We start from the raw sequence: 24,172 nt of genomic DNA, 5'->3' as shown, positions 1-24,172 counted from the left end.
GTTCTGCAGGTTGAAATGTCAAAGTGACTGCCAGAAATCTGGGGAGGGGCCTGAGCTTGTACCCAAAGTCCTCAGCACAGAACGTTGCACTGTGTCAGCTCTACACGTTACTGTTATTAGGGGAATATTCACCTATTCACCTGGGTATATTTGTGGTCTGGTGCCCCTCCTTCTACCTGCATTAGTAGTGAACACCTTCAAAGATGAGATAATCTAGAGAGCTGACATATATTCTTTATTATAGGAATGAAAACAGGATAAGGAAGTAAGAAAAAGATACCTTTGTTAGTTGCCCTTGAAGTACCATCGAAAGAACATCCTGGGGAAACAAGGAGGTACTTGTGTTAGGGGGAAAGGTTGAGGACTAGATATCTGGGTCACAAAGGTAGATAAGGCCTGCACTCTTGGATCTGAGGGAAAAGGGCCTGGTAGCCTGGGGGCCTGGACTCCTGGGTCTGAGGGTCTAGACTACTGGGTCTGAGGATGGAGGGCACTGGGGGCCTAGACTTCTAGGTCTGAGGGAGGAGGGGCCGGGGCCTGGACTCCTGGGTTTGAGGGAGGAGGGGCTGGGGGCCTGGACTCTTGGGTCTGAGGGAGGAGGTGGCTGGGGACCTGGACTCCTGGATCTGAGGGAGGAGGGGCTGGGGGCCTGGACTCCTGGGTCTGAGGGAGGAAGGGGCTGGGGGCCTGGACTCCTGGGTCTGAGGGAGGAGGGACTGGGGGCCTAGCTTCTTGGGTTGGAGGGAGGAGGGGGCTGGGGGCCTAGACTCTTAGATCTGAGGGAGGAAGGGTCTGAAGGAGGAGGTGGCTGGGGACCTGGACTCCTGGGTCTGAGGGAGGAGGGGGCTGGGGGCCTGGACTCCTGGATATAAGGGTGCAGGACACCAGGTCTGAGGAAGGAGAGCAGATAGATGCTGGGATCCCCGGGTCCCTGGGACTTACCACACCACAAGGGTCGCACTGGCTGATGCTAAGGCCGCGGCGGCGGCGAGCAGACACTGGTTGCTGGGCGTCAGAGCCCCGGAACTGGCCAGCAGCTCGCCCAGGCTTGGGCTCCAAGATTCAATCATCTCCGCCTCCCGGGGCGCCCAGTCCAGCACTTTCCGAAAGGAGACCTGCAGCTTGGTCTCCCCACGCGGGGGCGCACCTGTCACTGCGGAGGCGCGCACGTCAGTCGCGCGCGAGCCCCACCCCTCGCAGAGCCCCCCTCCCCGCGCAGCCCCGCCCGCACCGTTAAGAAAGAAATAGACCCGCGCCACGGGGAACTGGTCGTGCGAGATCTCGCAGCAGTAGGTCCCGCGGTGCTTGAGCTGCACCGGCCGGATCCGCACCAGGTTTCCTCGGGCCTGCAGGATGTCTCGGAAGTAGGACTGGTCCTGCGTCCGGACCTGCGAGACGCTCGGGCTGAAGCGGCGGGAGGAGAGGAGCCTCGCCCGAGCCCAGGTCAGATTCTCTGGGCCGGGCGTTGCCGAGCCACCGAGCTCAAGTCCCGCCCCGAGCGAGACCACGCCTTCTGGAGCCCTGGCCCCGCCCACCCCTGTTTCGCTGACCCTTCACGCATGACCACGCCCCTCCTAGCCGCCTCCCGAGCCTTGCCTGCGCTTCCCAATCCCCGGACCTTCCCCGGGCACGAAGCCTGAATCTAGCCCGAGCTCCCCTGCGTCCTGACCCGCATTTTCTAGAAAACCAAAACCCGCCTCCCACATCCTTCGCGCTGGCCCCGCTCCGACTCACACCTCCTCCTGCGAACTTCCAGGAATACGTGATTTCCTCCTGAGGCAGCGAGAAGTTCACAGAGCAAGAGAACTTAGCCTGTTGACCTCGAGTCACTGTCAAGTCCCGGACTGCAGACAGGTCCGCGTCACCGCCGAGCCCGCCCCGTCCGGCCCAGCCCCTTTGCCGGCTCAGCTCCCGTCCCTCCGGTTCGTCCGGTTCCTGCCCCTTGCAGGCTCCGCCCCTCACCTGGGCAATCCAGCGAGAGTTCGCACACGTGGGAGTAGCACCCGCGGCAGCGGAAACTCCGGCTCGCCTCCTGGACCCCTGTGGGACGGAAGCGCTGCACCTGGGATCCATCCGTGTTCCCCGCCCTGGTCCCTGGGGCCAACTTAAGTGTGTTAAGCCTCCCGGGCTCTAACGGCCAGACAAGCCCTGGGCGCCGCCTTCCCTGTTCTCACTGGCTGGCTCTCAAAACTCTCCGGCCTCTCGGACTCCTATTGGCTCGCTTTTGCTTTCGGACCCGCCTCGTATGAGATTTGTGAGCAATATCTGGTTTAATTACTTTTGTTCAGGGCTCTTATTGGTCTTCCACTCGAAGTCACAGGTGTCGCGCCCAACCACCCGCCTTCCCACTCGGTTCCGAGCTTTGAACGAAGTGCTTACCGCAGGGAGGGATGCAGGCCTCGACTGTGGAGAGAGAGGAAGCGTTACTACCCTGGAGGAAAGCGCGTCCCCGAAACTCCCCCACGGGATGGGTTAACTGGGCCAGGTGGCGTTCCTCCGGGGGGCGGCGCCAGGTCTGGTACCGCCCACCCTAGGGGCGGAGCCAAGCCTGCTGCTTTCCTCCTGCAGGCGGGGCCAGGACTGCTGCCCCCTAAGGTCACGCGCGGGCCTGAGGCTTACTAGGGAGTCGGGGCCAACCCAGGTGTAGTTCAGTGAGGGGGCGGGGCTATGCCCTGGGCTATGGTTTCAGGGGAGGCAGTCCGGTTGGAAAGGAAACGTCACAAAGTGCACGGGGCCAGACTGAGACCCAGGCTGATCTGGGACAGGACTATCGGAAGATGGGGTCCTAGCTGGAAACCTTCCGTTGAAGCAGGGACCTGATCCTAGAGAGGTCCTCGCAGGGGAAGATGCTGTGTCAGGAGTGACCCTCCAAGGGACGTGGCTCGGAGGGGCTGGGCCAAAGGGAGAGGATGGCTGGCTCAGGAGTTTTGTGTGTGTGTGTGTGTGTGTGTGTGTGTGTGTGTGTGTGGTGTGTGTGCGCGCGCACAGCCCAGCTTCTTTTACCTTCTTTAAGCTTCTTAATGACTTCCTGCATTTTCTTCGCAGCGTTGGGAAAAGCAACCTTAAAGGAGCCTAGAAGGGGGAGGGGCCCTTGTAAGTAAAAACCCACCTCCAAGGCCGGTCAGTTGCTCTTGCGGTGTTCGTCTCTTCCACAGCCACTCCCCATCCCCTCATCTCATCTCCCACTCTGTCTACCTGGAAGACTGACAGATCCCCAGGCCTCCTCCGGTCTGCCTCTGAACTCTGTGACTGAACTACTCTGCCTTCTCTGCATTGATCTTGTTGGAGGGAAAGGGGAGGATCGAGATCAAATTCCTCACCAAGTTCTGCTAGGCCCTACATGATCTGGTCTGGTTTCCTCTATTCCATCCGTTGCCCATCTTTCATTTCCCCTAGTATGAAAACAACCATATTCTCTAGCACCTCAGGACCTTAGCACATGGGGGCTCTTTCTAGCCCATCTTCCCCCCCCCAATCCCACTCATCCTTCATCTCCTACCTCGAGTCATCTCCTTTGAGATTTTCCCTGACCATAAATCTAATCTAATCCATGTGCCCCTATTTTTGTCTATCAAGGTGTTCCATCCATCCCAGAGTTCTCGCTAGTTTACAATTGTGTGTGTGTATATCACACAGTTATCATCTCAGTCTGTCTCTTCAGGGAATAAACATGTCATTCTTCAGTGCTGTATCCCCACAACCCAGAGAGGGCCCTGAGTCTTAGAAAGTGCTAAGTATATGTAGAATGAATTCCAGGATCCAGCTGGAATGGAGATCACAACTGGTGGCCCGTGGCTCCAGTCCATCCCTGGAATGTGTTATATTTGGACTGGAAAGTATTTTTTAAAATGAACCAGTTTCCATCATATAAAATTTGGGAAAGTCACCATAAAATGTTTGGCATCTCTTTTTAGAAAAGTGGAAGAGCTATAATACAAGAGACTATATTTTCATGAGGCAGCAATTAGCTAGAGCTTAGTGGCAGCCACCCCCTTTACACAGGGCATGCACCTGCCACTTCCACATGGTCTCCAGACTTTATTAATTTAAATTTTCTTTTACTGTCTTTATCTCTGTTCTTACGGGTGTTGGAGTTTTGACCATTGGAATGGCCTCCAAACTGTAAGGTTTTGTGGCTCTTCCCAAAGTGGATGGGTGGCCACTTATTTACCAGTGGAGGTGGTTCTGGAAATTAGAAATGTGGGAGATGTGCGGTGCCTGGGTGGCTCCTTCGGTTAAGCATCCGAGTCTTCCAACTCTTGATTTTGGCTGAGGTCATGATATCAGGGTCATGAGACTGAGCCCTGCATTGGACTCCAAGCTCAGTGCAGACATGCATATAGTGTGCTCTCACTCAAATAAACAAACAAAAAAATTTTTAAAAGAAATGTGGCAGGTGTTATGCACCGAATTGTGTCCCTCTCAAATTCATAATGCTGAAGCCCTAACTCCAGGACCTGGGGCTATGACTTGGAGATACAGCCTTAAAGAGGTAATTAAGTTAAAATGAGATCAGGGTGGGCTCCGATCCAGTATCACATTGCCTATAAGAGGAAATCTGGATACAGACACACAGAGGGAAGATCATGTGACCAGGGGGAGAGAAGATGGTCATCTACCAGCCAAAGAGGGAGGCCTCAGAAGGAACCAACCCTGTTCACCCTGACACTTTGATCTTGGACTCCTAACCTCCAGAATTGTGAACAAATACATTTCTGTTGTTTAAGCAACCCTGTATATGACACTTTGTTACAGCAGCCCTAGCAAACTAATACACAGGGATTGCTAGTTGCCTCCAAATACCTCTTTAGTAACATCACACTGCATTTCAGCTGGGAAAGCACCACTGGTCCCACCAACCACCCAGCTAAAAGACTATATTCCTCAACATCCCATGCAACTAGTTGTGGTCATGTGACCCAGTTGTGATCATATAACCAAGTTTTGGTCACCAGTGGAAATGGAAGTGTCATGTGCAAGTCATAGGAAGTAGCTTTGAGAAGAGAAATGGTACCATCTTATGGATCTTCCCCTTCCTCTATCCTGCTGCCTGAAACTTGGATTTGATGGCTGGGGCTCCAGCAGTCATACAGAACCATGAAGATAAGGGCTGCATCCTAGAATAGCAAAGTAGGCAGTTGGAAGGGGTTTGGGTCTCCAAGAAAATGAAGTGGTGCCTCCATACAAAACTTAAGTGCCTGCCTACCTCAAGACTTCTAGCTTGCTTAACCATTGCACGTTCCTCTGTGATTTCAAACCACGCAGAAAGGGAAGGGAACTGAGAATATTGGCGAGAGGGTGGCTGATGTGATGATCCTTGGGTATAAACTAGAGCCAGGAAGTGGGTTCAAAGTGAGAGGTCAAGGACTTAGAGGTCTCTCTTTGGCCACAGGGCAGGCGTGTGGTCTGGAGATGGCAGGATGGCCAGAAGGATGTGGTCAGAGTGGGGTGCTCAAATGAGAGGCCAGGATGTTGGAAGAGTCATCCAAGGAATGTTTTTGTGCCAAACCTAGTGACTCACAGGGAGGATGAGTGTAGGATTATGCCAAGTGCGCCATGATTCGGGGGGAGGGGTGTGCGTGTGTGTGTGTGTGTGTGTGTGTGTGTTATATCTAAGCAAACCGTGGGAAGAAAGCAGGGATGGAGTGAAATGTCCAAAGAGGCCAAAGGGTGGAGGTTATATCAAGTGAACCACAAGGGGGCATGGGTGGATGTTGTGAAATCTACCCAAAAGAGGTGTGAGGTGTGTATCATTAGGAACCTCAACTGTTTCTGACCATGTGGGTTTGAGTCCTGGCTCATCCATCTGTGAGAACACCTGCCTCCCATCTGAGATATCCATTTCAAGTCCTCTTCCTTACATGACCTTGTCCAAATATGTAACTTTCCTGATCCTCAGTTGGTAAAATGGAGACAGTATCAGTGTCTACCTATTAGGGTTGGCGGGAGGCAGAGGCGATTTAATGCCATACTATATAAAAACATCTTCATGCCAAACTATGTGCCATTTAATGGCTGCACGAGAGAGTATCTGTAAGTGCTTAGGATGGTGTCTGTCACACCGTGAGTGTTATAGAGATATTACCATTCTCCAAGTTTGAGATGGAGAAACTGAGGCACTTCCTACTCCTCCTCCCACCCCACCCAAGCTTGCCCCTTTCAGCTCAGCCCTCATCTTGGTCCACCTGGACCACTGCCACTGGTCCAAACCACCATGAACCTTCTCCACACTGGTCCGCTGCTTCTGCCTTTGGTCCACATGGCCTCAATCAGACCCTGTCTCTCTCTCCCTAAAATCCTCTGATGGCTTGAACATCAGTTCAAGGGCCGAAAAGAATGGTTCTCAAACTGTGTTCCTGGAGCTGCAGCAGCATCACCTGGGAACTTGTTAGAAAGGTCTACTTCCGTGGGACACATGGGTGGCTCAGTGGTTGAGCGTCTGTCTGCCTTCGGCTCAGGGCAAGATCCTGGAGTTGCAGGATCAAGTCCCACATTGGAATCCCTACATGGTGCCTGCTTCTCCCTCTGCCTGTGTCTCTGCCTCTCTCTGTGTGTCTCTCTCATGAATAAATAAATAAATTAAAAATCTTAAAAAAAAAAAAAGTTCATTTCCCGGCCCTTACCTCAGACCCACTGGTCAGAAATGGAGGGTAGGACCCAGGAGTCTGCATTTTAACAAGCCATCAGGAGATTCTGACACACGCCGGGGCTTGAGAACCACTGGCCTATGAGCTCCAACAGGATGTGGTTCTTTGCAGCCTCTGATTTCATCTCCTCCTGCTTTTTCCCTCGTTGATTCCACTCCAGCCCTTGGCACTGGCTCTGCCCTCTGCCTGGAAAGCTCTTTCCCCAGATTATCTGCATGGCTGTCACCTGGTTCAGGTCTTTGCTCAATTAGACCTTCTCATTTGCGACTGCCCTGACCAACCTATTTACAATAATTATCCCACTGGGCACCCTGTTCCCTGCACTCGTTTTCCTCCATATCCTGGATGACCATCTGACACCCTAGTATTTCATTGATTACATTTATTGTCTGTCCCTCCCACCCCCCAATCCAAGCAACCTGAGGGCTAGTCGTTTGCACATTTGGTCACAGCTATATCCACATTGTTGTTTCTGGCACATTCAATGAATACCTGTCGGTCATATTGCACTGGCTTCCCTCGGCCTCCAGTCTGTCCTCCATACAATCCCGGAGGGTCTTTCTACACCCAGAGCTAAGCCTGCCCTTCCCTTGCTCACAGCCTTGCTCCTCCAGGACAGTCTCAAGTCTCCTTGACCTTTCAGCTAAATCCTGGGCCTGTGTGTCTAGCTGCCTCCTGGATGTCCCTCGAGTCCCACACACTGTCACTGTGTCCTAGCCCAGCTCACCATCTTCTCGCACTCCTGCTCTTTCTCCCTGGTTCCTCATCTCAGGGGAGCTGGACCCTGGGCACTGTCCATTACACCCCCACCCCAGTCCCCAAATGGACCATCAGACCCAAGGCCCTGGATGACTCTCCCCTTCATCCATGCCCACTTCTCCATCTTCACATAGGCACCCCCCCCCCCCAGCCCAGGCCTCCCTCACCTCAGCCTCCACCCTGGCCTCCCAGCTTCTGCTGTCTCCCTGAGCCACTGTGTCCCACATACAGCTCTAAGGGGGTCTTCTACAGGCAGAACTGGACTTGTTCCTCCTTTCTTCAAAACCTTGTATGACAAGATGGCCCAAGTAGGGAGAAAGAGTGTTTTCGGGATTCCTGAGCACCTCCCCCCACCCCAGCTCTGAGTTGCTCAGGCCTCTCCTTGGGGGTGGGGGATATGTAGCTGAAGTTCATGCTGACTCCCAATACCCCCTTCCCTCCCCCCGGGTGGACAGGAACCTCCCTGTTTTTCAGGATCATTGTCAGAAAGCTTGGTGGGCAAGAGCAGAAAACAAAAGGCATAACAGCAGACGTAGAAATGAGCCCTGAGCCCTGGACCTCTGACTGGCCAGTTCATGCCGCAAACAGCACTCAGCCTCCCCCCTCCCTCTCCCTCTCCCTCTGAGGTCTGTCTGGTCAGGAGGCTCCTCCCTCTGAGGGAAGCAGCAACACACCCAGAACCTCATAGCCAGGGAGAGGGGGAGCCACACAGCCAGTTCAGAGCTCCTCTACCTGATCCCAGCGAGGCTTCAGACTCTGGTCATTTCTGCGCTGTCCTTTGACCTCCCCACCAGCACCCGCCCATCCCTACTCCACAACAAGTAATCAAGTTCACTCAGCTTACCAGCACTACCTCCTCCCGATCCTCCCACATTCTGGGGCCCCCCTGCACACACATCCACCTCTTGGGGACTTCCACCCCACATCCACCAAAAACCATCCCCAGCCCACTCACCCTGGGCCATGGCCATCTCCTGGAGAGTGTGGGTCATCTGGGTGAAGGCATCATGCAGGTGGTTTCTCTCATGATCATCTGGGAGTAAGGGTGGAGGGCAGAGGCTGGCAAATGCATGCACCTCAACACCACATCCACAGTGTGGACAGTTCCTGTCTCTCTAAGATACCTTCCGTCTCCAAGTCTCTGTCCCCTCCCTACTGCTACCCCCCATCTCTGACCCAGTCTCAGCTCTCTTCTCCCCTCAAGTCCCTACCCCCTCACCCCTCTATTCTCCCCCCTTTGTGGGAATCTCAGTGGTTCTCAGCACTGTCTGGTATCACTCAGTGTTATCCCCCAGGACCCCGGAGGACGGTGGCAGTTCTCCTCACTGATTTCAATGTCTAGGAGGCCCCGAAAGGCGGTGATGAACGCCTTCTGACACTTCTCCAGCTCAGGCCCCTCTACACCAGCAAAGATCTGGCAGATGCGGACACGATCCTCATAGGATGTGAAGCAGAAGAGACAGGCCCAGGTGGGGCCCCTGAAGACCATGAGGGCCACCAGGGCAGATGGGACAGTACTGCCTTGGGCCAGCAGGGCCATAACTGAGGGTCTGGGTCCCCGAGCAAAGTGGGTGACCTTTGTGAGGTCACCACTGGGTGGGGGAGGGGCATGCAGTCTGGGGTCAGAGGTTGGATTTCCGAGGCTGGTCAAATGGCAAGCTCTGGATTTTCAGGGAGAAAGGGTGTGAGGAGTCAGGGGTCGGGCGGGCAATCCCCAGGCTTGTGGTTGCGCCAGACGCCAGGCTCCCAAGAACCTCACCTGTGACCCTGGATGTCCTCACAGGTTAAAGGGTCTCAGGGACCCAGAGGCCGGCAGTGTGGTATGTGGTGGCCTGACAGGCCCTGGTGTGGGGTGGGGGTGGGGGTGTCAGAGTGGAAATGGCACAGAGATACTGAGAAAGCCCAAGAGACAGAAACTGAGACGTGGAGAGATATCAGAAAGCACAATAAGAGAGAGATGGAGAGACAATCTGAGAGGCTGCTGTGTAGACCCACAGAAGACTCCAGAGACACAGTGGAGATGGAGAGATAGAGAAAGCGAAGTAGAGGTTTCTTCTTGGGAGAGGAACTCTTTGAGGGCAGTGGGAAGAGGGGATGCAAGGACAGGACAGGCGAGAAGCCCAGCTCCTCCTCCCAGGGTCCCCCAGCATGGGGCAGTGGTCAGGGGCTGGGGTCCCCGCCGGGCGTCCCGTGCAGGGCGCAGCCTGGGGAAAGCTAGGAGGCCGTATAGTGATCTCCGTGGGTGTCCTCCTCAACTATACAACCTCCTACCTCAGCCCGGGGGGCGCGGCAGGTGGACAGACAGACGGATGGAGGGACAGATGGGGGCCAGGAGGGCCAGGGAGGGTGGGGAGGGCCGGGAAGACCCCAGCCGCGATGGTGAGCCCCCGACACAGACCCACAGACTCGAGCTTGTGTGCGGCGAAGGCCCCGCAAGGTCGGTTCTACGGGTGGGTGCCAGGACCCAGGAATCCGGGCCCCCGGCCCCCTCCTCCCAAGGAACCCAAGAATCAGTCCCTTGGCTCCTTCCTCAGCAGGGACCCAGGAGTTTCAGGCCCCTAGCCCCTTCCTCCTCAAAGGTGCATGGAGTCCTGGCCAGTGGACCCTCCTCTTTCAGACTCAGATGTCTGGGCAGCCAGCCCCCTCTTCCCTCAGGCCCTGAGAATCCAATCAGGCCTGCTTCCCTGGGGAAGGTGGAGCCTGGCTCCCTGGTTGTGGAGTCAGAGGGAACCTCACCTGTTCCGGAGTTCAGTCCCTTGGGCAAGCAGCTCCCTACCTACCTGTCAGATTCTGGAATCCGGGACTAGGGCGGAGGCAGGGACAGGAAGCCTTCAAACCTTTCTGGATATTTTCCCCCTCTCTCATGTCTTCTTTTAGCCTCCCATCACTTATAATGAGGATGACTATGGTTCCCGAGCACTGACACTGCCCCAGGCCTGGCCAGGTGCTGTCCGCTGGCCTGGAGGCTGCAGAGATGAAGAGAAGCCTGGCCAGAGTCGGGCCAGTGGGAGGGGCCAGGCCTGGTGGGCGGCGGCCAGGCACCCAGCGTCCCTGGCCCAGGGCTGAGCTGAGCTCGAGCACCTGCGGGTCACTGGTCAGTCCCTCTGGCCAGTGCTGGCTGTCCTGCTGCCTCGGTCCCACGCTCCAGCTCCATCTTCCCGGCTCTCTCCTGCTGCGCCTGGTCTCGGAGCCTGGTCTCGCAGTCAGCCCGCCGCTTACCTGGTCTCCACCTCCTCCTGCGTCTGTTTCTCGGGCTCTGCATTGCTCACGCTTCGGCTCTCGTCCTCCTCTCCCCTCCGTGGTTCCGGCGCTCTCCCTCGCAGATGGCCTCTCCCTCTCTCTCCTTTCTCATTCTTTTTCTTTCCCTTCTGTCTTTCTTCCTCCCTGGTCCACCTCCCTCCCTCGCTCTTTGTCTCTCATTCTCTCAGTCTCTTTCTTCCGCAGGGTCTGTCTCTGGCCGGCTCCCTTCTTTCTATCTCACATCTCTGTCTCCCTCTGTCTCTTTCCTCCGTGCTCTCCCCTCCCACCCTTCTTTCTCCCTCCCTTCTTCGCCCCCTCTCTGCCTCTCTCTCTCTCTCTCTCTCTCTCTCTCTCTTTCTCCTTCCCTCTCTCCCTCCCCCTCCCAGCTCAGAGCCAGGTCTGGAGCTGGGGGTGGGGTGGGGGTGGTTCGAGAAGGGGCCCAGGGCTGGGGTAGCGACCTGCTGAGGAGGGGGAGGAGAGGCGGGCAGGGGGCGGAGGAGAGCTGGAGATGGGGGGCCAGAGTCGGGTCCGGCTCTCATCCCCCCTTCCCTCCTTCCCAACCTCCCAGACCCTCAGGCGGGGGCGAGAGTCAGGCCAAGGTGGGGAGGAAGGGGAAGGGAGGAGGCTGCCCCCGCCCCCCCACAACCTGGCCCAGAGCCCAGGCCGGGTTCCCAGCATGCCCCGGGGCTGCCTGGGGCCTGAGGAGGGGGTGAGAGGGGAGCTGAGAATCTTAAAGATTTGCCGGACCCGAGCGTCTCCCCACTCCACCAACAGATTCCTCCTTGGGGAAACTGAGACCCAGACGGGAGGGTCAGGACTGGTTCAAGGTCACCGGACACGGCGTTGATGGAGACACGAACTCCCCGGGCCCAGAGGCCCGATTTGGGGAAGGGGTTGGCGCTGGACTTCCCTCAGGTCTGGGTCCCCCTCCCCCTCTCTGCAGACCCTGGGGAGCCCCCAAGGGTCAGAGAGCAGACCCAAACAGTCTGGCACTATGGCAACCAGCTGGCCCCGCCCCCTTAACCCCCGGAGGGCTGGGATCCAGCTGGGGCTTAAAGAGGAGGTGGGGACGCCTGGGTTCGGGGGAGAAAGGAGCCAGAGGCCCGGACTCTGTCGTTCCGTGAGGGGTGGGGGCTGGGGTGTGGACTCGCAGGTATGAGGGAAGAAGAGGCCGGAGGCCAGGACTCTCTCGGGTCCTGGGGTAAAGGGGGCTGAGGGTCCGGATTCTGAAATTCTCAAGGAGGGGGCTGGGTTGCGGACTCCCAGGTCTGAGGGAGGAGGGGGCTGGGGCCTGGAATCCCAGGTCCCCAAGGGAGCCTGGATGCTGGGCCTCTCCTCCGCCAGACATCCCCTGCCCCCGCCGCTGACCCTGGCCTGTCTGGCAGCCCAGACAACCTCCCCCCCTCCGCCCCCACCTCGCACGGCTCACCCTTGACCCCTCAAAGCCCCGCAGCCCCATCCCTGCCCCTCCCCCTCCCCTCCAGCCAGACGTTAACCCTTCAGCTGCCGGAGGCACCTCCAAGGCCAACCACTCTCCCTCCACCTCCCCAGAGGGCTCGGGCGGGCGTCTTGCCATAGCGTCCTCCAGCCTCCGTCCGCATCCAGCTACCCCGGCCCCAGCTCTCTCCTCCTCTGGAATCCGGGGCCGTTCCCCGCCCTTTCCTCCGGACCCCAGGAATCCAGGCCCCCCAGGCCCCCTCCAACCAGGATCCGAGAGTCTGGGTCCCCAGCCCCCTCCTCGTCCAAGAACCCAGAACCCCAGGCCGCCGCGGCCTCCTCCTCTTCCTGGGACCCGGGGTCCGCGCCCCAGCCCCCCTCCCCACCCCCACTCCCCAGCCAGCTTTCCGCAGACTCACGGCTCCGCGGCTCCCGCGTCGGAGGGCAGGGGCTCCCCGGTCAGCCCCCAGGCCGCGCCGAGCCGGGCCCGCCGCCGCCCGCTCTCCATCCTCTCCCCGCCTCCGCCGCCCGACGGCCTCTCCCCTTCCTCCCGGCGGCCCCGGCATCCTCCTTCCCTCCTCCCGACTCCCTCCGGCCCGCGTCTCCGCCCGGGACCCCGCGGGCCGGCCCCCTCCCCGGGCGCCCCCGCGCCGGCCCCTCCCCGCCGCCGGCCCGGCCCGGCCTGCCTCCCCCGGCCCCGGAGCTGGCCCCGGTCCAGGGGAAAAAATTCCATCCAGCCCCGGGGAGGAGGCGCGGGCGGGGGAGGGAGCGCGGGGAGGCCGGCCGGGAGCGTGACGCAGGGCGGAGGGAAGGGACAAAAGGGGCCGGGGCGGCGGGGCGCCGCGCTCCACTTCTCCCTCCCTCCACCTCCCGCGGCCGGCCCGGCTCTCCCCTCGCCGCTTTCTCCCGCGCCCTCCACCTCTGCTCCCTCGCCTCCCGCGCGGTGCATTCTCTCCTCCTGGTCTAGGTCTCAGTGTCTCTCCTCTTCCTCCTCCCGCCCCCCTCCTCCCTTCCCTCCCTCCCTGCCGCAGCGGGGTCTGCTCCCCTCCTCGCTCTCCCCCTTCCTGCCCTCCCAGCCTCCTTCTCCTCCCTCCGCTTCGGTTCCCCCCCGCCCCGCCCGCTGCCCGCACTGGGGCCCCAAAGGTGAATCAGACCCACATCTCCCCTTGCAGACGGAGCTCACAGTATGATGGAGGAGACAGCCCCAGACGCAGGCAGTTCCAATCCAGGGCGATCGGGGTATGACAGAGCCGGAGGCCAGCGGCCGTGGGAGCCCAGGGGCGCAAGGGGTCCTTTCAGCTGGAGGCTGCGGAAGGGACCTCCGAGAATCGGGAGAAGTTAGATCTGGGTGGCTGAGAAGGGGGCTGGCCGCAGCAAGGGCGTTCCGGGAGAAGGCTTGAAGGCAGGGAACTGGGGGCGATTCCGGGAGAACCGCAAAGCAGTCAAGTCTGCCTCGAGCCTTAGAGGACAGGAGCCCAAGATGCGGCTGAGGGGGTGGGCGGGGCCAGGCTCGCGAGCCTTTGGAAGGCCAGGCTGGGAACTTTCTCCCGGGGGTGACCGGGAGCCATGGACGGTTGTGGTCGGATCTGGGCGTCAGAGAGTCCCCTCTGGGGCCCTGTGGGGGATGGATGCAGGGGGAGGATGCCCGAGCTGGGGCTGGGACCTTGCGGACCTAAAGGAGGGGGTGGGGCAGAGAATGTGAGGAGGCAGGTGGGGCTGAGCACCGACAGACTGTGGGGGTGATAGGGAGGGAAGAGGTGAAGAAGATACCACACCCAGGAGTCTGGCCCAGGAACTGAGGGGACGGAAGTTGTTCCCAAGGGGAAACCAGTAGGAAGGGGGGACAGGAGAGGACAGGTGCCGTTCGCAGCTTGGAACTCCGTGGACTCGTGGGCCAGGGGACATTCAGACAGTGGTGGGTATAGGGTTCTGGGGCTCCCAGTGAAAAATGCACTTCCCTTCCACCCTGTCCCCCAGGCACTCAGTACTGGCTGGAGTCGGCTTATGCTTACCAGTGCCCCGTGTATCTTTTCAGACAAGTTCTATACATCTGTGCACATATATTAAGCCACCTCCTTTTTGTTGTCCCCAGCTGGCATCACATTATCCTACTCTTTGCTTTTTTTTAACACTCTATCTTGAAGATCCTCCTATATCCACGCTTACAGAGCTACTTCTTTCATTTTAGGGGCTGTATAGTATTCCATTGCATATTTACTTATTTGTGCTTATCCAATAAGCACCAGGGTTTGGGTTTTTTTTTTTTTTTTTTTTTGTATACAAAAACTAATGCTTATGCATATGTAAATTGCTTTTTTTTTTTTTTTTTACTGATTTCTTCCAAGCCTCTGAACTCAGATATTTGATAAATACTTGCTTCTAGGTCTTTTAAATTTTGCTATTAATTACTAGTGATAGGAACAATAATTGGGCAGCCTTGGTGTCTTAGCGGTTTAGTGCTGCCTTCAGCCCAGGGCCTGATCCTGGAGACTCGGAATCGAGTCCCACTTCACGCTTCTCCCTCTGCCTATGTCTCTGTCTCTCTCTCTCTTTCTCTCTCTCTCTCTCTGTTTCTCTCATGAATAAATAAGTAAAATCTTAAAAAAAAAAAAAAAGGAACAATAATGATGACAACACATACAACACATATCCTTTATTGAATGTCTAGTTCAGGACCAGTGTGGGCTAGGTATTTGTTATACATTGGATCATTCAGTCATCGCAGCAGTCTTAACTATTGGAATTGTTTTATCTCCGTGTAAGGATGAGGGAACCGAGGTCCCACATAGTAAGTTAGCCAAACTCACAAAGTGAATGAATGGCAGAGTTAGGTTTGAACTCAGGCCTCTCTGACTCCAAGTTCTATGCCTTTTCTTGGGAGGTGAGCTGTCTCTGCAAAAAAAAAATATGCAACTTACTCGAGATTAGTATTTGGCTCAGTTTAGACTGGTCATGCACACAAACCTACATAGGATAAAAAGGACTTTTGCCCCTTGATTTGGTATCCAGAATTACTGTTACTCTGCATTTACCCCAGATGCCCTGTAGTCGGGACCGGATTGTCGCCTTGTCCTGGCTCTGATCCCGTCATGTTGTGATTCTCCATGTCTGAGTCTGGCTCTGGGAATTCACTGAGGGCACGATCTAGGTCTGAGTCATCTCTGTGTCCTCACTATCACCCAGCACAGGGTGTGGCTCAGAGTAGGGGCCTAGGAAAATGTTCGCTAATGAATGGAGGGATGGATGAATAACAAATGGCTCTATGGGTTAGGCTGGAACTGGAACTTGCTTAAGCCTCTGGGATAAAAGAACATAATTCCCATTAGTTCCTGAAACATAAGTCCTCCATTCCCATTGATTAGTGAGTCACAGGAACCACTGTTTCCATCATTCCCTGATAATACAGAGTTTGCAAATCCCTTGGTACCTAAGACTCAATTGATGCAATTCCCACCAATCGCTGAGACTGGGGACCCACCTTCCCATCAGCCCCCAGGACGGAGGACACTGTTCTTGTCAGTCCCTGGAACTCAGGACCCACCTTCCCATCAACCCTGGAGGCACAAAGGCCCCATTATCATCAGACATTAGCATACAACCATCAGACATTAGCATACAAGTTCATTCTTGTTAATCCCTGATACACAACATCCCTAATTCCTATACCCCTAAAACACAGGGACCACTAGTCCCACCCACTCCTGAGATACGAATTTTGCCATTCTTATTATCCCTTGGGACAGTGTGCCAGTGGAAAATAGAAACAGCCCACCCATCATCACAAGTCCATCCCCAAGTTCCCGGAATAGGAACTGTTAGCCAGGAAGATATCTGCCTTGAAGTAGGTCTGAGTCAAGAACTCACTGATTAATACTACAGAAAAGAAGGCCTCAGGTCATGAAGAACATCAGTGTAGCAGAGAATCCTTCCATGTGAAGGATCAACCTCAAACCCAAGATAATCCTCCGGTACCTCCAGAAAATCCTTCCACATGGGGGTTAAACTCCAAACTCAAGATAATCCTACAGCACCACTTAATCCCCACAGGTGCAATAATCCTTAGACTGGCAGAGCATCCAAAATACCAGATGATCCAAATGCAACATGCTCCCATTGCACCATTAAATAATCCGAGATGGGGCAGCCCGGTGACTCAGCGGTTTAGCGCCGCCTTCCGCCCAGGGCGTGATCTTGGAGACCCGGGATCGAGTCCCCGCGTTGGGCTCCCTGCATGGAGCCTGCTTCTCCCTCTCTGTGTCTGTGCCTCTCTCTCTCTCTCTCTGTCTTTCATGAATAAATCTTTGGGAAAAATAAATAAATAATCCGAGATGGACACTTGCCCCTCACAGAAATTGAGGACAGCTGCGCCTTTTCTGTGTGTGTGTGGAGAAGACAAAGCTTTATCCCTTTATTAACCTTTTACTGGACTGGGGGGGTGGGGGTGGGGGGAGATTCATGTGAATTTTGGGCAGAATTTCTCCACAGCCCGTTTCTTTCCATTAAGGCCATTTCTTCTCTTCTCTTCTCTCTCTCTCTCTCTCTCTTTTTAAGATTTTATTCATTTATTCATGAGAGACACACAGAGAAGAGAGGCAGAGACAAAGGCAAAGGGAGAAGCAGGCTCCATGCAGAAAACCCGAGGTGGGACTCGATTCCCCGGTTTCCAGGATCACGCCCTGGGCGGAAGGTGGCACTAAACCGCTGAGCCACCCGGTCATCCCCATTTCTTCTATTCTGAATAGTGAAGGGCCTTTAGCTGCTCTGTTCTTTGCATCTCTGCAAAAAGGTAGGGAAGGTGGTTCTGAGAGGTTCAAGGAGATGAGTGGATGGGGCTCTTGTATACTTCCCGTTCCTCTAGTAATGGAGCCACTTTCCTGTGAGAAATCCACTCTACAAGACTAGTAAGAATGTTCTAGCACTAATGCTCCCTCCCTTCCTCCTCCAAAACGTGTAGTCTGGGCATGTGATCCAACACAGACCAATCTGAACATTCATTCATTTGTGACCTCCAACCCCCAACAGAACTGGTTAGAATCCAAGATTTTACTTTTTAATCCTTTTTTGAGATTTTGTTTTCTAAGTAAACAAAAAGTAATCTCTACACCCAATATGGGGCTCAAACTCACAACCCTGAGATCAAGAGTCTCACACTCCATGGACTGAGCCAGCCCCTTCACTCTTTTATCTTGACACCTTATTTTATGTCTTCTAAAATCCTTATACAAGCATTTGTACACACATAGAAAGTTTTTGTTTTCCAAGAATAGACATATTGTATATAGCAAGGTATTTAAAAGCAGATTCTGAAGCCAGGCTAGCTGGGCTTAAATTCTGGCTCAGCCATTTTCCTAGTTGTATCTCTTTATACCTCAATTTTGTCATCAGTGAAATAGGTGTGATAATTCACAGTACCTACATCACAGGGTTGAGATATGAAAATTAAAGGAGTTAATATAAAAAAAAATAAAGGAGTTAATATATGTAAAGTACTTAAAGTGGGATCTGACACATAGTAAGCCATATAGAAGGATTATGTTGTTATTATTCCTACATAAAATAGCTAGCTCTTTATTTAATTTCTGCATACACATGCACAGCATTTTATAGAAATGGGACAATTTATACCTATGGAAATATTTTTACTACATGCTTCTTCCCCCTCCCCTTCCCTTTTTTCTTTGCTTTCCTTTTCTTACCTTTTCCCTTCTTGTCCACTCCCCAGGTGCCTCTCCACCCTGAAACATGTATGGTATCTGTCACGGATTGAGTTATGCACCCCCTGCCCAAATATGTTGAAATCCTAATCCCCAGTATCTGTGAATGTGACCTTATTTGGGGGTCTTTATAGATGCACTCAAATTACAATGAGGTCATACCGGAATAGGGGAGGCCTTAAATCCAATGGCTGGCATCTTTATAAAGAGAGAAAGATTCAAATATACAAAAGAGACACAGAAGGAAGAAGGCCACTTGAAGGTGGAGGCAGAGATCAGGATGATGCATCTGCAAGCCAAGGAAAGCCAAGGATTGCCGGCCACCACCAGAAGTGGGAAGAGGTCAGGAAGGAGATGTCAAAGGGAGCTGACACCTGGTATCCAACTTCTGACCTCCACAACCATGAAAGAATAAACCGCTGTTGTTTAAGCCACCCAGTTTGTGGTAATTTGTTACAGAAATTCTAAAAAGCAAACCACATCCATGTTAATCTGTTTCCATACTAGGTGCTTAAGTAAACACACATACGCCCACGCATATGCGTGTGTGTGTGTGTGTGTGTGTGTGTGTGTGTGTATTTGGTTTACATTAAAATTCCATTTTGGCCTCTGCTCTTGTTCAAATTTTTCTGACTTCAGGCTTCGTTCAGTCTTTTGCGGGTTGAAACACTGAATGCCAGATTGAAGGTTATTCTTAGTATCCCTGAGCTTGCTGGATTCAATGAGTATGTGATCAGTTGGGTTACCATTGCATCTAACCAGCATAATAGTGTTAGGGATATTGAACAAGCCAGGTGGTTCCTAACTTAAGATCGTAATAGTCACTTTCAAATTTGAACACCCTGGTGTAATATGGAGTGAAAATCTTGTTTGTTCATTCATTCAAGGTTAAAATTTTATCAGTCAGCTGAAGTGTGTGTGTGTGTGTGTGTGTGTGTGTGTGTGTGTGTAATCACATAATTCCAGGAGTAAGATGCTGAAATAATTAATGATGATTGTGAAAGCCTGTAGACTGTAGGTTAGGTTTTTCAGGAAAAGGTCTCTAAAAAGAAATTAGGGTTTAGGATATTAACTGGGAGTTGCTGAAAGGTTCAACAGCCTGAAGGGGTTAGGTGGAGGGAACTAGGATATCTTAGTGGGTCCCAAAGGCAGCGCTAGAGCTGAATGCCCCCAGGCATGTGTCTCAAATTGTGGCAAGGGGACCAGGTCTTTATATTATACATTGACCAGGTGATGGATGTGGGCTGTCCCCAGGAAAGGGCTGTGACCATGGTGGGGCAGCTCCCTTCCCCTGAGGGCAATCTGGGAGGTGGGGAGAGGGTAGCCACACAAAACTTCAAGACCTCAACACCCCCAGCAGCAACCTGAGACGGGAAATCTGTCCATTACACCATGACTTTTACATGCCCAAAATAAATCTTGAGAACTTCCGTGTAATTATACAAGTCAGGAAATAGAGTATGTTGGTGTGAATATTAAAGGTGTTTTATTTAGACACCATTAGGAAGACAATTTTTTCCTCTTGGAATTGACAAATGTAAAATATAAATAATAACACAAGGCAAAACAGCAAAGATCAGAATGAATGGAAATTCAGACATCGTTTTTATGGCAGGCTGCCTTCTTTGAAGAATTGTTTTGTATTCTACCATTCACGCTATTTTTAAAAATCTAGTAATTACAGTCGATTTTTTAGTTATTTAACTGTATTTTCAAAAGTATTACTTCACATTTGTAAAGATGAATTTTAAAGATTTTATTTATTTATTTGAGAGAGAGAGAGCACAAGAGGGAGGAGCAGAGAGTGGGGGAGACAGACAAGCAGACTCCATTCTGAGCTTGGAACCTGTCCTGGGGGCTCCATCTCAGGACACTGAGATTTTTTTTTTTTAAGATTTTATTTATTCATTCCTGAGAGACACAGAGAGATAAAGAGGCAGAGATGTAGGCAGAGGAAGAAGTAGGCTCCCGGTAGGGAGCCTGATGTGGGACTCAATCCCCGGACTCCAGGATCACACCCTAAGCCCAAGGCAGACACTTTTAACTGCTGAGCCACCCAGGCATCCCAGGACCCTGTGATCTTGAACTGAGCTGAAAGTGGAAGCTTAACCAACTGAGCCACACAGGTGCCCCATGAAGATGAATTTTAAAAGTTTGACAATTTTGATGAATTAAATTTCTTGAGGTGGAAATAAAACTCTAAAATCATGTATAACAACTATGATAAAACACTTTGATCCAGACATAATAATGAATGAAAAGAACAGGAGAAAAATGGAAAGTGTTAGAAATGAGATGCCCTAAATACATGTTGTTCTCACTAATCAAACTTCAAAACAACATATTTTATAAGAATGCTTTTGAAAGATTATATATAAAGTTTTGAGTCTATTGAAGCCAAAAGCTTAAATCAAAGCTGCCAAATTGACTGCACAATACTATCAGCCATTTTCAGAAGTGGAAGGTGAATGATTCTCAAAATTTACCCAAACTATAATTCCTACAAGTTCTTTCTAGAAAACATGTTTTGAATAATTCTGAGGGCACCTGGGTGGCTCAGTCAGGTAAATATCCAACTCTTGATCTCAGCTCAGGTCCTGATCTCAGGGTCATGAGTTCCAGCCCCACATTGAACTCCATGCTGGGCATGGAACCAACTTTTAGAAATAGAAAAAGAAAAATTATTCTGGATCTTATTAAATTGTACAGAGAATTACTGTATGTACTATATGTACTATTAGATCTTGTACATGAAACATTTGGATATGAAGAAATAATCAGGTGTCTTTTTACCTGATTTAAAATAAATTTAACTATATTTCCAGTAGGTTGCTGTAATATTTCTGGGTCTTATGCATAGTTAACAAGATAGTGAATATGGTTTATGAAATGTATGTAAAGCAGAAAATCAGTGTTGTCATTAATAATGGAACAAAAATGGTGAAGGCTATGAGGGAATTAGAAATTACAGGCTTATTGTGATTTGTTCACACTCTTTAGTTGTGTGTCTGAAAGTGACTGGAGTTTAATACCAGGTAAAAGAATTACCAGCCACAAGCAGAAAGATGGCTGACTACTCTGTCATCATTCTTCTTCAGCCAAAATCAAACTCATGACATACAAGAGTCTCTGGAATTATATTCATATAGAGTATTCAAACAAAATGGCAAAGAAGCTCTTCCATGTTCAAACACCTACTTGAGCAAAAGAAGAGGTTTATTTATTTTTATTTATTTATTTTTAGTAATCTCTATATCCAACATGGGGCTTGAACTTATTACCCTGGGATCAAGAATCACATGCTCTTCTGATTGAACCAGCCAGGTGCCCCAAGAAAAGAATTGATAGTATACTCTGCAATGACTGTACTAAAGTAGCAAGACTTATAACTGAGAGTTGCTTGCAGACCTATTGGTTTATTTGATAAACCTACTAAAACAGTAACCAAACCAATGTGCTTTGAGAGTGGAGGTCTTTCTTTCTTCCTTCCTTCCTTTCTTTTCTTTCTTTCTTTCTTTCTTTCTTTCTTTCTTTCTTTCTTTCTTTCTTTCTTTCTTTCTTCTTCTTCTTTCTTTCTTTTCTTTCTTTCTTTCTTTCTTTCTTTCTTTCTTTCTTTCTTCTTCTTCTTTCTTTCTTTTCTTTCTTTCTTTCTTTCTTTCTTTCTTTCTTTCTTTCTTTCTTTCTTTCTTTCTTTAAGATTTTACTTATTTATTTATTTGAAAGAGAGAGCACAAGTTGGGGGAGCGGCAGAGGGAGAAGGAGAGCATCTCAAACAGACCCTACACTGCATACAGAGCCCAACACAGGGCTCAATCTCACAACCCTGAGATCATGACCTGAGCTGAAACCAAGAGTCAGATGCTTAACCAACTGAGTCACCGGTGCCATGAGAGTGGAGGTATTTCATAGTGATACATGTTATAAAAAGTTTGCCATTGTTCTCCTCCTACAAGGTGCTGAAACTGGTGCATAGTTATTGAGAACTGAGCTACAGATGGAAATTCAGACACCATTTTTATAGTGTAGGTAGCCTTCTAAAATGGTCCCAATGTTTTCTACTTTCTGATATTCAAGCCCTTGGACAATCCAACTCCCCCTTGAGTGTGTGGGTGGCATCTAGCAACTTGGTTATAACTAATAGAATATGATAAAAGTAATGGGATGTCATTTCATTTCTAAGATCAGATTACAAAGGCCAAGGCCTTCTATCTAGCAAATTCTCTCTATTGCCTTCTTTGGTTTCATGTACTAATAAATTAAGTGGCTATTTTGTGAGCTCCCATTTTGGAAACGCCCATGTGTCAAGAAACTGAGGGAATCCTCCAATAGCCAGCAAGGAACTGAGACACTCAGTACAGAATCCAATATGTAATGTTGAACAAAACCAGTGAATGAACTTGGAAGTGAGTCACTCCAAGTAGGGCCTTCAGATGAGACTTTAAGCTTGGACTAACACCTTGGTAATAGCCTGGTGAGAAACTGTGAAACAAAAGACTAAGGTAAACTATGCTTAGATCCTTGACTCATAGAAACTATAAGATAATAAATGTGTTGTTTCTTTTTTTCTTTTAGTTAAGTAAGCTCAATGCCCAATGTGGGACTTGAACTTAAGAACCTGAAATCAAGAGTCACATACTCTAAACTGAGCCAGCCAGGTGCCCAAATAAGTGTGTTTTTAAGCGCTTAGTTTTGGGATAATTTGTTACACAGCACTAGATAATGAATACAATTCTGATATCCTGGAAATCAATGGCCTTATTCCATTGTCATATTTCTCATTCAAGACTTAAGAACAGATTATTCCTGAATGATTATGCAAAATAGCAAGTGCATGCAAAAACCTTAGGAAAAAAACATGTGAAAGGGCAGGGCTTTCTCATTTTTGGTAATGTCAGGCTGGGTTATTTAGATCAACCCTTCTGCTGAAAACAACTAAAAGCACTGGATAAAATACTAAAAAGTTCTTGCAAAATCATGAAAGATGTGACAGTCTAGTGAGGATTTCTCATCTAAGGTTTATTTGTTTGTTTGTTTGTTTTATTTATCCATGAAAGACACAGAGAGAGAGGCAGAGACATAGGCAAAGGGAGAAACAGGGTCCCCATGGGAAGCCCAATGCAGGACTTGATCACAGGATCCTGGGATCATGACCTGAGTCAAAGGAAGACACTCAACCACTGAGCCTCCCAAATGCTCCCCCAGCTAAGATTTATTAAGTGAGAAGTAAGAAAAGCATTCCAAGGTGCTTTTGACCAATGAGCATTTGCTTACTCTATGACAATGAGTTGTAGTTTTCAACAGGCACCTGGAATGAAGGGACCCTAAAGAAAGCAGTACCACACTAGTACTAGGGCAAATGAAAAAGCATACTTAGACCCCCTCTGGAGGAAGTTACTTAAACTGCAAAAGGAAAATGATCTCAGAGTAAGAACATGGTAAATGTATAGATCTATCAGTCAGAATCTCAGTAGGAAACTAATGGACCACGAGGCGCCCAGTTAAACATAAACTAATAGAGGCATAACTAGTTACAGAGGTGTGACAGGATTAAGAGGTCCAGGAAGGGATGTCGAGAGATCTAATACAAGCAACAGTAGGGAGCTAACACTACCCCCCCGACCTGATGGGACAAGGAAGGGAAGAATGGTACCTGAAGCCAGTGAAACCTGTAGCCTTGGAGGATGGGTCTATTAGTCAAGGTTGTCTGGAGAAACAGAACCAATAAGGTATAGATACGTAGGAAGAGATTTATTTTTTTTTTATTTTTTTATTTTTTTTTTCATAGGAAGAGATTTATTACAGGGAATTGATTGGCTCATGCAATTGTGGAGGCTGGGAAGTCCCACAATCTGTTCCATCAAGCCACACATTAAAAATATTCACAAAAATGTAGAACAGTGCCACTCTTTTCATTGACTTTTGTTTGAAAAGATAGGTGCTTTTCATTAAATATATTGTGTTAACGTGTACTTTTAAAATGTGATTTTAAATGAATTAATTCATAAGTCTTTTGAAATTTTCTCCAATTTTATTTCTATTTACTTATTTATTTAGTCATTTATTTTCTGAGAGAGAGGGAGAGACAGCGTGAGCAGAGGTGGGGAGGGGCAGAGGTAGAGGGAGAAAGGAACCTAAGCAAGCTTCACACTCATTGTGGAGTCAGCCACGGGGCTCGATCTCATGACTCTGAGATCATGACCTGAGCCAAAATCAAGAATGGGATGCTCAAATGACCGAGCCAACCATGCACCCGCCATTTTAATTTCTAAAAAGGCAATTATTCATAGATATAACCTGCATAAGCAAAAGCTCTTGGGGCCCTCAATACTTCTTTTTTCATAACGTAATGGAGTCCTGAAACTAAAAATTCTGAGA

At 50.9% G+C, this 24,172-nt stretch overlaps 1 protein-coding gene and 1 long non-coding RNA gene across 8 annotated transcripts; one reads left to right on the top strand and one right to left on the bottom strand.

Moving 5' to 3' along the window:
• Window positions 1–214: 214 nt before the first annotated feature.
• SPACA6 (sperm acrosome associated 6) lies at window positions 215–12,651 on the bottom strand. 7 transcript variants are annotated; one of them, XR_003237299.2, is made up of 9 exons: window positions 8,733–12,651; window positions 8,362–8,439; window positions 3,004–3,072; window positions 2,380–2,403; window positions 1,963–2,040; window positions 1,737–1,844; window positions 1,232–1,404; window positions 943–1,147; window positions 215–319 (listed from the first exon to the last, which is right to left on the bottom strand). XR_003237299.2 is itself a non-coding variant. In XM_072758303.1 (9 exons), exons 1-9 carry the CDS (start codon window positions 8,944–8,946, stop codon window positions 286–288), a joined length of 969 nt encoding a protein of 322 aa, XP_072614404.1. In that variant the 5' UTR covers window positions 8,947–9,173; the 3' UTR covers window positions 215–285. The 7 variants fall into 7 exon arrangements, 6 of the variants coding, with proteins under 6 accessions (XP_072614404.1, XP_025869555.2, XP_072614434.1 ...); XM_072758303.1 differs by having other exon boundaries at window positions 1,232–1,388; window positions 1,735–1,844; window positions 8,733–9,173; XM_026013770.2 differs by having other exon boundaries at window positions 943–1,153; window positions 1,232–1,388; window positions 1,735–1,844; window positions 8,733–9,172.
• A 145-nt stretch (window positions 12,652–12,796) lies between these two features.
• Window positions 12,797–18,231, top strand: LOC112931215 (uncharacterized). The gene is made up of 3 exons (XR_003237301.2): window positions 12,797–13,050; window positions 13,256–13,322; window positions 17,806–18,231. It is a non-coding gene; the product is annotated as an uncharacterized lncRNA (long non-coding RNA).
• The last annotated feature ends 5,941 nt before the right edge of the window (window positions 18,232–24,172 follow it).

The sequence above is a fragment of the Vulpes vulpes genome, chromosome 1 (assembly GCF_048418805.1).
Source record: "Vulpes vulpes isolate BD-2025 chromosome 1, VulVul3, whole genome shotgun sequence".
Taxonomy (NCBI): domain Eukaryota; kingdom Metazoa; phylum Chordata; class Mammalia; order Carnivora; family Canidae; genus Vulpes; species Vulpes vulpes.
This window is presented reverse-complemented; position numbering and strand designations above follow the sequence as displayed.